Genomic DNA, 14,091 nt, shown 5'->3' with positions numbered 1-14,091 from the left:
ACGGCCCCCACCGCCCGACGGCGGCGCGGGGGCGGGGCCTGGCCGGCCTCACGTGGCCGCCGGCGCCTGCGCGGAGCGGGGCGGCGCTCGCGTGACCTTGGTGCGGCGGCTGGCGGCGGGCAGCGGCGAGATGCGGGCGGCGGTGCTGCTGCTGCTGCTCCTGGCGCTGGCGGCGGGGCCGGGCGGCGGCTCGGCGGAGCAGGGCGGCCTGCCGGCCAAGAAGCTGCGCATGGCCTACGCCACCGGGCCGCTGCTCAAGTTCCAGATCTGGTGAGGGCGCCCGGCAAGATGGCGGCGCCGGCCGGGCCGACGCCTGCCCCCCCTTCCCCCTCCCTCCCTCCCCCCCTCCCCATCCTCGCCGTGGCGGCCGGGCAGGGCCGGCTCCGGCTCCGCTCGCTCCTCTCCTCCGCGGAAGGCGAGCGGCCGCGGGCCGCCCGACCCCGGCTGGGGCGGGGGAGGCCGGCGGGAGCGCGGCCCCGCGGTGCCGGCCCTCGCTTGCCGGGGCTGCGGGCTCCCCTGGGGCGGGGGTCGGGGCCGGGGCTGGGGCTGGGTTGTGGGGCGCTGGCGCCCGGCGGGCCGCGCTTAGAGAAAAGGGCTCTGCAAAATGGCGATTCGCGGTAAAAAACGCCGTTTCCGGGCCCTTTTGGTGTAAGACGAGGCGTTTTAGTGATTGAGGGTTACAGTTAGGAGGAGCTGATGTTTTAACGAAGACCGTAGTGGAGCGGTTTTGTTTGTTTGTTTGGTTTTTTAACGGCTGTGTTGCTGTCGGTCAGGGAGACCAGGCACCTTTACGTCGTTCTCGGAACGTTACCGGTGGCGTCAGCTGCGGGGAGCAAAACCGAAGAGCAGTAGGAAGGGCTGAGCTAGTTCTAGCACATGTAGCTTGTTTGCGGGGAAAAAAAGAAAAAAAAAAGGAGCCTTCAGCGCCCGTCACCGTGTTTTCGTGGCGCTCCGAGGGCGGCCGGGCCGGGCCGGACCCACCGGTGCCGCCGCCGCCGCCCCGGGGCGTGGAGGAACGAGAAGGTTCGTTCGCTGCGGTTCCCGGAGCAGAGTCTGGTCCGGGTTGTGTCAGGCGGACCTGCGAAGCACCGCCAAAGCCTCGGGAGAAAGTGCTTTGTTTGATTTCTTTTGCGGTAGGCTGGGGCTGGGTAATTTTTATTTCGATTATTACAGAGGCAGCTGGTAGAAGTCAAAGTACAGCTCTGTAATACTTCACTCTTCTGTGGTTACTCTGGTCACCCGTGTCGAGAAATACCTGGGAGCGATGTTACCTGTCTGTCGGCAGTCCCAGAGAGGGTTAAATTTGACTAGTGAGGAATTAAAACGGCATTGTGTGAAACTTTTTTCTTTTTTTTGGACACAGGGCAAGGTGATACTTAAGCTGACTGTCTAACTTGGCTTTTTAGGGGGAAACAAATAATTCCTTGCTCAGTGGACTTGACCAAAACGTTGTGTCTGTGCTAGTACGTGAAAACAAATCTGTGTAAAACCAAGTGCCTAGCCAGCTGTCAGGATTTTTGATGTGTAGCTTAGCAGCAAATCAGTTTTTTTCTTTGGCATGAAGAATTCTAGTTTTATTTTAAACTGAATGGATTATGAACAGTGCGAGTACTGGTGTTGCCAGTTTAGCAGCGACTTTAACCTAGAGCATTCCAGTTTCAGTGACAATGTCTGTCTGCATTTAGTGTCTCCTGAGGCTACAGGCGGGTGTTTGAGGAGTACATGCGGGTTATTAGCCAGCGGTACCCAGACATCCGAATTGAAGGGGAGAACTACCTTCCTCAACCTATATATAGGTAAGCAAATGACTAGCAGTACGAATTGTCTTTTTTCTAATATGTAGGCTCAGCATGGTGAGTTCTGAATATGTGCATTTACACTTAAATAATATTGAAAATGAGAACTTAAGGGGGTTTTTGCATTATGGTTACATACACCTTGGTTATCTGCTCCCTTCCAGGTAGCCACCTTAGTTTTCCATCTGGACATCCATATGATGAGGCCTGTCGTGTTCCAATCTGAAATAAATTATATAATTAACTTCTTTTCACAGTGAATTTTTCCAGCTCTTCTTCATGATGTATCTGGACGTAAACTCACTTTTGTTGCTCAGGCTTATGCCCTTAGTGACAAATTCCTGTAATAGGTTAAGGCTGCAGAGGAGGGAAGAGTTTGTTTTTAACATCTAAGTCAGGGGAGAGCTGACCTCATCGGAGAGACTACCAGGGTGTCCTTAACTACAGGGGTGGGGAGGAAGCCCAAAGAAATTTGGAAAAAGGCAAAACGAAAATAGTGTTATTCCTATTATTTAAACCATTGTGTGCATGCTGGAGAGTGATGCCATAGGTGCTGTGGTGGCTTCTGAACCACTTCTTGACCTAATTACTGTAATAATTACAACGGTAAGAATGCTACAGGATCAAATACCTCGGTGTCAATTTGCTCTCTGGCTATAGGTTTAATTCTTAGAAAAAAACTGTAGGGTTTTCTGCATCTGCTGGGAAAATGCTTTACAAAGAAGTAGTGCATGTCAATTAGACATGTCTCTATAATATGGAACAACTTCTTTAAGAAACTGAATGTATTATCCAGTTTAAACATGTATAAGTGGAAAGCAAATTTCTATTTGACGTCTGCTTAGGAAAAAAAAAAATCTGTATGCGTGGTGCACACGATATCCTTCTGAGGATGTGTGGGTTTGTTCGTATGTGTTGCTTTTTTTTGTTTGTTTTTAACAGCGAGATAAACTTGGTTGAGAAGTTTTGTATTTTCTTTGAAACACTTGATTGTACACTATCAAAATGCTGCTAATTAGGTGAATTACAGCTATATAGTGGTGAAGTAGTAACTGTGAACCTTCTAAGTCACTTTTATGTGTTGTCTTTTGATAGGCACATAGCATCCTTCCTGTCTGTCTTCAAACTAGTATTAATAGGCTTAATAATCGTTGGCAAGGATCCATTTGCTTTCTTTGGCATGCAAGCTCCAAGTATCTGGCAGTGGGGCCAAGAAAATAAGGTAAAGAGCATACTTTCTTCTTTTATTTTGAAAAAGCAGTTTTAGAATGACTTCATGAGAGTGCTCTGGGAGTACTTCACAATTGTTACTGCTTTAACTTTCACACACTGCAGCCTTAACAGAACCTTTAGGCTTCTATAACTAAATACACTTGAGAATTTAACAGTAGCATAATTATCCTTAATAGTAGTGCTTCATGTTTTTGACAGACCCAGCTTTGATTCTCAGCATCTCTTTCGAAGCTGATGATGCTGCAGAGGGGCAGTGAGGTTAACATTACTGACAAAGATGATAAAAGATTTTTTTTTTAATCTTTTTAGGGCTCAGGAGTAGAGTTTCAAGCCGGTGTTGTTGGCGTTACCTTTACAGCTTCCCTCTTCTATTGTCTCATAACTATTTTGCAGTTGTTGCTTTCATGAGACTTTTAATAGATTAGGCACTCAATTAGATGGTGGTTAGAAAAATCAAGTTGAAATTTTGTGGGTGTTTTTGCAGAACATACTCAGGCATGACAGCCTGTGCTTTGTGGGATGAATATCCCTGTGAGTCAGTACTGATGGTGCTAAGAGATTAATGTTGTTGTCCTCTGATTTATAGTAACCTTATTCCAGATTTATTCTGGATTTATTCTACAAAAGCAATGAATAAGTTCATTAACTTTTATTTTATTGGTGCACAGATCCTCAAACTGAGCTACCCAGTGCAGTGGGTCTCTGTCACCAGTCAGTTTGAACGTACAGAAGCTGTAATATATCCTGTTCAATTAAGTGGGCCAAATACACTAACAGGCTAGGCTGCCTGCGGTACGTCTGTGGTCTGTGGTGCTGTAAACAACTATCTATCTCCCATGCTAAATTCTTTTGTATTGCAGTAACCGTGTGAATGGGCCCTTGTGCATGAAAAGGGAATTATAAAGGTGATGGTGATGGAGGGAGATGCTGTGTTGCTGAAGATTGCATCATTTCATCCTGAGGCACCAATACACACAGAAAATTCCAGATGATTAGCTTGAAGAAATGCTAGAGAGCTGACAGTTCTTGTGAACAAATGCAATTTGACTTGCTTTGCTGTTTGTGTCTAGGCCTGTGGTTCTTTGATCTGAAGTGTTACTCTGACAATGGCAGGCAACATGTAGGAACAGTTTGTGTTCCCTTGGCATTGTAGCTATGTACTTCTGCAAACTGGCTGTCAAGATGTGCATTGATTTGTGGAGGAAAGGAGCGAGAAGATGGAACTTGGTTTGAATCAGGATTGTGAGTTGGGTGATTTCAGAACTATTTTGATACCTGTCTAGGGAAGGCAATGTGCGCAATCTTTTTAAAAAGAGGATGAAAGATGTTTGTGCGATTAGAAGATTACTTGCTAAACTGCAGAGGGGAATTCAAAGACACCTGTAAACTTCTAGTGCTTATTAAGAGTGAGTAAAATAAGCTGTGGCTCACATGGCTGAAGTATCTGGGATTCTCTCTGTTCTCTTCTAGGTTTATGCTTGTATGATGGTCTTCTTCCTGAGCAACATGATTGAGAACCAGTGTATGTCAACAGGTGCATTTGAAATAACTTTGAATGGTGAGCTGAGAACTTTCTGTTTAAGGGATTAATCACATTGGTTTGCATGTGTACACACAGATTGGTGAGAGCTGTTGTGTTGGGACAATGAGGGATGACGTTATGAAATGTGGTGTGTTTGAAAATGTGATGGCATGCGGTAATCGCCATCCATTTTGAAACTTCAGATGTTATATATCACAATAAATGATGAAAATCATGGAAGTTTTATAAAGCAGCCTGTACAGATGTCAGTTACATATGTTTTAAAACAGCTATGTAAAAACTTATAAGAGGAATGCTTGGTCACTTGGGGTAACTGTATTATGTTCTTTCTTTGCATGTGATGTGCATTAAGTAAAAAATAATCAACTAGGGAAGCATACTCTCTAGTTAATTAGATGCTTTCCCTATCGCGTTTCGTGGTTTAGCCTTGGAATCCTATTGAATCCATTGCTATTCCCAGTTTCTCAGTACCAGTGGACAGCAATACTGATTTTTTAGGTTAAGAGTCTGTGGACCTTCTGCCTTCAGATAATTTTATAGTTTTAAAGAATATGTAAGCTTGATGGAGTACAGAATTCTTCAAGCTCTAGGTACAAGTATGTAATCTAGCTCTGTGCTTTATAATCTCAATTTATAGTTGTGCAGGATGCATTTCAATACAGTAGTTTCGAAGTCAAGTCATATACTGCAGAACCTTTTAAAGCCTGACTGTATTGAATCAAACTAGTTGAACTCTATGCACTTCTAGTCCTAAATCTCTGATTAGAATTGGCAGCAGAGCCTTCCTAGGGGTGAACGGTCGCATCTGGACTTCTGTAAGTTTCTCTGTTGCATTTTGGGACAATGTGGTTCCAGTCTGGCTTTTGGTTTATGTAGGTGACAGCAATTGTATTTTTCAGTGTGGGTTCATGAAGTGCTATAGCAGTGAGGGGTATTTGAGGCAATAAGTATTTGTCAACATCAGAAATTAATACTGTGTTTACCCTAAAGTATTTATGGACTGTGCTGCCTTTTATATTTCAAGGGGGGTGGGGTGGGCATGGAATAATGGTTGCAGCTACTTTCAGTGGAACCTTCCAAGCCAGGTCTTGGTAAGCAGAACTTTTGAGGGTCAGCCTTAGATGTTAGGCAGAGTGAGATGAAAACTAATGAGACCCACAAGTTTCAAAGTTTTAGCAATGGTTTAAAAACTCGGTATGGTATTCTGCCACTCACTAAGGTATTTTCAGACATTCTGTCAGTGGATATTGTGAACCTCTAAATCCATATGATGTACTTCTAAATGGAAGCATTAGACTCTTTGTTCTCCTAGTTGGACTGGGTTTTAGTACAGCTAGAGGGTTGAAGCGTTGTTGATCAGGTATTTTCCTCAGTATAAAATAGTACTAACTTGCATAGCTTCCTAGCTCTTTTGAATTTTATGTTTAAACTAGCCCTACGTGTTTTCCGACTGTCAATGTAATGGTGCTTTTCTCCCCTCTGTTTTGTGGTAGATGTTCCAGTGTGGTCTAAGCTAGAGTCTGGCCACCTTCCTTCCATGCAGCAGCTTGTAGAAATTCTTGATAACGAAATGAAGCTCAATGTGCACATGGAGTCAATGCCTCATCATCGATCATAGCCCCATCTATCAGCACTGAAACTTCTTGTAAGTCTTCTTCCAGTCACCAGCTGTCTGTTGACTTGGGTGTGAAGGACTGCATGTTGCAGATTGAACATTGTAATCATATATTTGTTCATTTGAAAGTGTTTTACTGGAGAACCAGCTCTAGTGACTTTAAGTAAATTGACATGTATGATTTTACAGGTGCTGTTTTGGTGGGAGGTTTTGGGTTGGGGTTTGTTCTGCCTATTTCGAAACTGGAAGCTGGTATTCCTTTGGGCAGAAAAAGATGTGTTACTGTGTGCAGAAGGCTTAAGTTAGTGAACTGTATTGTGCAGAGATCAGAAAACACGCTGCATTGTGTGCCTTAAAATAGTCTGTGTGCGGAGGATTTCTCTATAACTTGTAACCTAGTTGAATTGCATGACCTTAGAAAGTAGAACATTTTCTTGCTCCCATCTGTGTGCTATACTGTTTTAAGCTTTTGCAAATACCTCTTGACACTTAGAAGCAGAGGGTTTGCATCCGTGCTTATATATTTTATGACAAACCAAATCCATGTTCCTATGTTGCCTGTGGCTTTGAAAACATTTGGCTTACGGTTCTTCATAGGAACATTGATGTGCTACAAAAAGACTGTCTTGGTGCAAAAATTTACAGTTGACACTTAGGAGACCACTTAAGTAGTGATCTGTGGTGCAGTTTTTTGCAGAAGAACGCTTTGGTTTGAGAGACTCGTTTCTTGGCTTTACCTTGCTGAGAGACAGCCCACTCAGCTGGCAGACCCTGTGCTGCCATTTCTGTTGACTGACGTCCCGCAACTCATCTCACCAACTTAAACTGATCAGTTGGTCCCAGCTGTAGCAGTTAATGACCTGGCTCTATTCGAACACAGATTTTCTTTGGAGCTCTGTTTAATATGATGCGGCTTCTGCAAGTTCGTATTTACATAGGCAAGAACGTGGCACATGGAGCATAATGTTTGGAGAAACCAAAGCTCTGTCAAAGCACTGCAGGCAGTCTCACTCCTTGTAGGAAAGCATGCTCCCTAACCAGGGCTCGCTCTGCTGTTTCTCGCTGCTTCAGAGCTCAGTCTTCAAACCCTGCTTTTTTGCCCTATTGATCTCTCCCTCCACTGACACCCCTGTGGCTTCCTGAAGTAGGGAGAGCAATTCGGAGAGACTGCTACCTCAAAGTCCTCATGCAGGGAATGTGAGGAACAGTTGACTTTTGATTCCTGCAGGCATGTCCCATTTGTTCAGTTAAGTCTGGTTTGTCCTAGTAATTTAGCAAAAAACACATTAATTGTGAAATAAATTGTTTTGTATTTTTTAAATATTACTTAGTATCAAAAATTTTGGTGTTATCTGTACTTTTCAGATGGGCTTGCTGAAGCTCAACGTCCTGTATGTATGGATTTAGAGGGTCTCAGGTAGTAGTCTGTTGCAAAGTAGATTGATGTCACTTTTAAGCTTACGAAGCATGCCAAGACTGTTCTTGTGTCATTACATTTTATGTAATGGGATATGAGTTTAGAAAAACAGCAACAGAAAACCCCATTCAGTTGTATTTGCATCCATGTGGGAAGTAATGCTACAGGTTAGGAGAGTCTGATAGTGAGACTTAGTGGCTTTGTGTTTTCATGTCTCCTTATCTAAATTCATGCTAATGATTGTCATTCTGATGGTATCCTAGCAGGCAGTCGCCCAGAATGAAATAATAATAGTGCTCTCTTGCTGGAGTTATGACCTCCCAAGAGACAGTGCTTGTAATTCAGGTTTTATAATCCGAAGCGTACATAGCCTGCTGTTCTCCCTAGCTTACAGAAAATGCCTTGGCTCTCTGTTCTGACAGCGTTGGAGATGGCTTGCTCGTTAACGCAGGAGTGTTTGCCGACTGTAATGCTTGTGTCTCCATTTCCAGGCATTAAGTGGTGATTTCCAAAGGCAGCGTGGCTCAGACCCATGAAGGCCTGTACTGAAGACAGCACGCTGTTAGTACAGACTGGATGCTTCTCTCGCAGCCACGTTGTGCCTCCTGAAAAAAAACTTAATGAAAGACCTCTTTCAGTGCTGGCGTGTTTCCAGATACTGCACATTCATGGAGTGCAATAATACTGTATAGTTTTTTTAAGATGTCATTCGACCAGTTCATAGCTCAACAATGCAGGCATTACTAATTGTAACTTATTTTATATTCATGTTTCACACAATGGCAGATTGAGTTGATATCTAATTTTTCCTCGGAAAAAAAGTTTGTTTAATCTGTTGTATTTTATATGAATTTATGTTCTTTTTGTAGTTTAAAATGAAGTTATAGGAGTGTCTGATACTGTCCTAAACTGTTAAGTAATTGACAGCTGTCTATCAAATATCTCTAATGTGGTTAAAGCAGGTTTGTATATTTTTCAAAGTATATGGCAGAGTTGAACAGTGCATTATATACTAAATTATATAAACAAAATTATATGCAGAGTAGTTACATCATTTTGTGACTTCGGTAAAAATTACAACCGACTGCTCTTTAAATTGTGTTGGCCAGCTCAAGAGGTTTTTCCTTCACCATTCTGAAGAGGTGAAAAGCTGGGCCTTTCTACTGTCCTAAATAGAAACCAAGAAAGTTAATTTAAATAAAGAGTTCTCATTTACTGTGTGAAGTACCTTGTTTGAGTCGCTGATGGATACTCTTAGAATTGCAATTGAAAAAACGCATAAAAAGCCTACTTTCCAAAGTCATTAATCTTGTGTTTGTTGTGTCTAAGCCCCTAACAACCTCCATGTTCTGGAAGGAACGCACAGAGCTTTGTCTTTTCCTTCGTGTGCTTGCCAGGTTCAGCTGCGATGAGGGTTCGGCTGCTGTTGTCCCGAGGGAAGGTCACTGGGTTAAAGGCAAGTCTCAAATGCAGTTCTCTTGCAGGGGCTGGGAATTTTCCTCAGTCTGGCTTCCCGAGTCGGTGCGAGCTGCAGGCTGCAGCCTCTGGTCTGCGGTTCTTCTTCACCATCATGCCTCCTGACTGCGGCGTGCTCCAGGCTGGATGGCTGAGCGGCTGTTGCTTGTGGCACCTGTGCAGGGAGGCTCGGTTCCAGCAGCACCTGCCTCCCACCCTGTTTTTTGTCCCTGCTCTGAGCTACAGGGTTTCATGCCCCTTGTAAAACCAGCTGAAGTACCTCCTGGATCCTTCTTACCAAACATGATCTCTGGAGGGGGAGGGAGATGTTGTCTGTTGGGACAGTAAATCAGATGAGAAGGGAATCTGCAGAGCCGCGACGAAGGCAGCTGTCACGGTTTGTAAGAATCGTCTTTGACCCTCCCCAAGGCTTTAGGGACTGACGTAAGAAATGCTTCAGGTAGCGAAAGCTCTGTCCATGCAGCTGAGAGAAGAGTGGATGCCTGTTGTTACAGAGGTGTCGCTCATCACAACCATTAAACATGATGGCCTCAAGGCTGCTTTGACTCTGTGATGAAATCATCTCTAGGTAATTCAGGCCTTTTCTTCTGAAACAGATTATCCACACTAGAAAATTTTGGTTAGAGTTTTAGTTTCTCATTAATTATATACTTCAGACAAATTAGAAAAATGCACGGGTGTGTTGCTAGGCTAAGATTCTCCATGAGCTGTTTGCAGCATCACCCTAGTGGTACTTGGTCACGATCTGCTTGCTGCCCCCAATATTCCTTCTCTTCCATCTGAGCAAGATGGTTTATTGATATGTTGGAGTTAGGTATGCGAGAACCTTTGCTGATGTCCCTTAAATGCACCAGAAGCTTTTTCTGTTGGGTGGGCACAGGCTGGGCTGTGTTTCAGTCTTATCTGTAATTGCTCTGAGTTGCAGGGTGTGCAGAGCAGACTTTTTATGGGTGGGACCAAGCCCCATGATCCCCATTCATAGAGCGCTTCCAAACAGAAAAAGTGGAACAATAAAATGGAAATAAAGAACCTTGACGGTCATTAAAGCCAGTGATACCTGCCAGCCTTCCTGTAAACCAGTTGCTAAAGGCCAGCTGATGGCTTGGTATTTGTGGTGCTTTAACCAGGAGAACTTGTTCTGGTCTGAAATCAGTGCTTATTAATGTCAAGTTTAAGCCCAGCTGGGCAGTTTTGGCTCACAGGGGTCCTGAGCCTGGAATCCTGCCTCCAGCAGTGCCCAGGGGGACAGGCTCCAGGGCCAGCATACACCGCATCCCCTTCACCTTCTCTAGCCTCCTGGCCTCCAGAAGCACTCAGCATGGGGCTTTCTGGGCTCTCTGTGCTTTCTGTGTATTCAGCAATCTGAAAGGGTTTCTCCTTGAATCATCTTATTAAACGTGTCTGTCTTTTGCAGAGAAGGACAAGCGGCATTGCTGGGGTCAGCAGGAAGCCCAGATACCCGTGTGTCGTCCTGGTGTTAAAATTGCAGTTTTTTGCTTTCCCCTCCTGCCCAATGCTAATTTCTAATTTTAACATGAAGGTGTAAAGACCCATTTATCTAAAAAAGCCCTGTTTGAACACTTGATTGATTTCACCCATGTGCAAAATGGATATTAAAGAATAGATCTGAGGGGCAGATTCAAGCTTGTTGATCATGGCTTGTTAAGCACAAGGATAGATGATACAGGTCTGGTGGAGTTGCTGTGAGCTGGGTGCAGACTAGGGAAGGACAAAAAATGGGTCTCGCGTTTCCTGCTGTGAGAGCAGAAAAAGGGGCCGTTACATGTAAGCCATTTGCAGCGGAGATCTGTGTTCAAGTCTTACTTCGTGCTGGCGTAAATCAGACGTAACCCTGCTAAAAATTGAAATTACAATGGCATAACAGGTCAAAATCAAACTCCCAGGTGTGATCTTCATCTTTCTAAATCAAAGATTTAGAATCTAGAAGACACCTAATCTAATCAATTTTCACCCAGGCCACCGTGCCCGAGCCTGCGGAGTTTCACAGGAGCTGGGCTGTGCAGCAGCAGGATGCTGCTCTGCCTTGGGCCCTGCGTCGTGGGGGGACGGTCCGTTGCTCCGTCTCTGGGGAAAGCTCTGAAATTGCCTGGGAATGGAGAGGTGAGGGGCAGCTGGCGGTGGGAGCGTTCTGATGCCCCACCACTTCTGGTAATTTTAGTATGTGATTTTGCCCAGTGGACTGTGTTACAGGCTTTGGAGTGGATTTAAACCTCAGTTACTCCGTTGAGCATCCAGTTTCTACCCTTTCCCAAGGGCTCTGCACCCGACTGACACCCCTGTGATGAGACCAGCGTGAGCCCAGGCTCGCGGGCAGGAGCAGTCCCCTCCACTGCCGCTCTCCTGGGGATGGGGTGTTTCTCGAGGCGGCAGAGGCTGGCAGGCACTGTGCGTGGCTGCCTGGCTACGACGGCATGGCACGAGCCCCTTGCAAGTGGTGTTTGTGGTGCTATTAGCAGAGCCATCATGCAGCTCAGTAACAAGAACTTGCAAGTACTGCCTGTCTTGGACTGGTAGACTTAAATTCCAAATCTGTAACAAATGTGAACTTAATGAATATAGTATGTTTATCCAGAGCCTAATTTGACAAAAATTGGATTTAATTTTTTGGGATTCATTTACTGTGCAACTTCCTACTAGTGTTGCGGTTGCAGCTGTATAGTGTAAAAGCTCATTTCATATGTGTTTGCTGACCTGTGGCCAGGAGAACCTGTTAAAAGATGGGACAGTGAGGAACCCTCCAAGCATTGCCTTGCTCCCCTGGTTTTCCAATGTGTCCTTATTTCCCATGGCCTTAGCAGACCAACCTCCAGGGTTTTCTGCACCGACCAGGGCAGCGCTGCCTGGCCATGCCCTGGCTGTATGGACAGGCTGCCCGGAGCCCAAGGAGGTGGTGCTTCCTTTGCCATTCCTCCTTCTCCATGTGCTCCCATCCATGAGCGGGGTCTGGAGGCTGCAAGGTGTCCCCGTATCAGATGCCGTATGCGGCAGCTTGGGCTGTCGGCCGTGCATTGCCCAGCACGGTGTCCTGGCGCAGCAGGTACTCCTTTGGCCCCACACGTCCCTGTTGCCAAGAGGCAGTGCCCCAAGGAAGCTGGTGTGTTGGCTGCCTGTCTGTGGGCGCTGTGCTGGGAGGGGATGGTGCTGGCTCGCTGGGAGGAGCACTGACTGCCCGCATTCCCATCCTTGCTGACTGCTTGTCTCGGTTTTGTTTGGCAAAGTTGCTCCTTATCGCTCTGCGTCACAGGCGTGCTCAGGAGCCGGCCGACCCAGCCAGCGCCCGGGCGGTGAGCTCCTGCCCTGGGTGTGTTCACTTTGTGACAGTTCGTGCTGAGTGCAGGCGAGGGCTCTGGCTCTTCTGCATCTCAGAGCACCCCTGCAGGCGCAGAGCAAAATTGGATGGGTAGGAGGGAGGCCAAGAGCCCTGGAAAAACCACCGGAGACTCATAGCAGCTGGGAAGGTCCTGGAGGTCTCCTGGGGTGGACAAAGTGCCCCTTAAAGGAGTGACTTAGGTGCTTCTGGCTTTGGGCTGCAGCTGGAGGGTCTGAGGCACTTCTGTCCCATCCCTCCAGCTCAGCCACAAGTCTCCTCGTGGTGGGGTTTTTCTGCACTGGTGCCAAGTTTTCCTGGACATCTTTTTCAACCCTTCTCACCAGGGAAGATGGTCAACCTCCTGTACATGGTGTCGCACTCCCTCCTGGGCTGCCTCATCCTGCCAGCCGACCTGCTGGTGATCGTGGCCGTCTACTAGCTGATGAGGAAGCAGCCAGGCACCAGCGACGCCTACATCCTCAACCTGGCCGCTGCTGACCTGCTGGTGGGTGTGATGTGCATTGCCGAGGCGCTGGTCGACATCCTCAACGGGGAGTTTGACCACATCGCCATGAGCGTGACGTCTTGCATTGGCTCCATCCTTCCTTTTCGGGCACTTGCCTCTGATCTTGCCCTCCCTCCAGCGAGGCAACTACACCAGTTACTGCGGGCTTCTGTGCGTGGCCAAGAGCGAGCGCCTCTATGTGATCTGCTTCGGCGTCTTTGCTCTGTCCTTGCCGGTGCTGGTGTGCCTGCAGGTCTTGGTGGGCAGCATTGCCTACGTGCAGCACACGCGGCTCCAGCACGCCTGCGCCCGGGCAGGGCCTCTCCACACCCACCTGCACCACTTCAAAGTGCTGTGTACTGTGCTCATTGTCCTCGTTGGCTTCAGCCTCTCCTGGGGTCCCTACCTGGTGGGGGGCACCGTGGAGGCTGCCTGCAGCTCCTGCGACCTGGCCGGCCTGCTCAAGGACATCTTATTCCTGCTGGGTGAGACCAACTCCCTCATCAACGCCCTGTACAGCAAAGACATCCAGAGCCACCTCGCAAAGCTGCTCAGGTGCAGGATGAAGGGCCAGGTGAAGCCCCTGGCCTCAAATGGCTGAACTGTTGGGAGCTGGGGTGGGGGCCAGCCTCAGGCATCTGGTTCATGAGAGGTCTGTGCCCTACCACCTCCGCCCATGCTGCTCCCGTGGCCACCGTGCCCATGGCAGGAGGGAAACGCAGGGTACCCGGTACAGCAGAGCCTTCCTGCTGCATCAGCCATTTATGAGCTCCTGCCAAGAGGCTGCGTCTCGTCCACACTCTCTGCTGTCCGTAACAGCCTTCTGTCCCTGGCATCCACACAAATGTCGCCAAGATAGAGACCTTTGATTGCTTTGGACAAACTGTGGGCTTTTGTCCCTCTCTCTGCGTGGAGAACTGCTGTGTCTCGTACCTGTAGCAGGCTGAGCTGCCATCCAGCGCTCACGTCAGGGAAGTCTGGGCATCCCGCTGGTGCCATGTCCTTGGCAGAAGCCGCTGGTTGTACAGAGCGGTGCCTGCGTGGGTGACTTCTGAGCAAATGCCTCCTCCCCATATACCTGTCACAGGCTATGACTTAGCTGTGCTCTGTTTGCTTTTATCTTTGTGCCACGTCCATGGGCTGAAACAACTGGTCAGCCTGGGCTGGTTTCTGCT

General features: G+C 47.2%; 1 protein-coding gene and 1 pseudogene across 1 annotated transcript; both read left to right on the top strand.

The window, feature by feature from the left end:
• The first annotated feature begins 68 nt into the window (after positions 1-68).
• On the top strand, positions 69-8,828 carry SELENOT (selenoprotein T). Its single transcript, XM_052804933.1, has 6 exons — positions 69-270; positions 1,686-1,796; positions 2,892-3,018; positions 4,500-4,587; positions 6,066-6,217; positions 8,096-8,828. The coding sequence occupies exons 1-5, from the start codon at positions 131-133 to the stop codon at positions 6,188-6,190; spliced, it is 591 nt and encodes a 196-aa protein (XP_052660893.1). The 5' UTR covers positions 69-130; the 3' UTR covers positions 6,191-6,217; positions 8,096-8,828.
• A 3,530-nt stretch (positions 8,829-12,358) lies between these two features.
• LOC128149580 (glucose-dependent insulinotropic receptor-like) lies at positions 12,359-13,829 on the top strand (annotated as a pseudogene).
• Positions 13,830-14,091: the final 262 nt, after the last annotated feature.

Source organism: Harpia harpyja, chromosome 12 (genome assembly GCF_026419915.1).
Source record: "Harpia harpyja isolate bHarHar1 chromosome 12, bHarHar1 primary haplotype, whole genome shotgun sequence".
NCBI classification, from domain to species: Eukaryota; Metazoa; Chordata; class Aves; order Accipitriformes; family Accipitridae; genus Harpia; species Harpia harpyja.
This window is presented reverse-complemented; position numbering and strand designations above follow the sequence as displayed.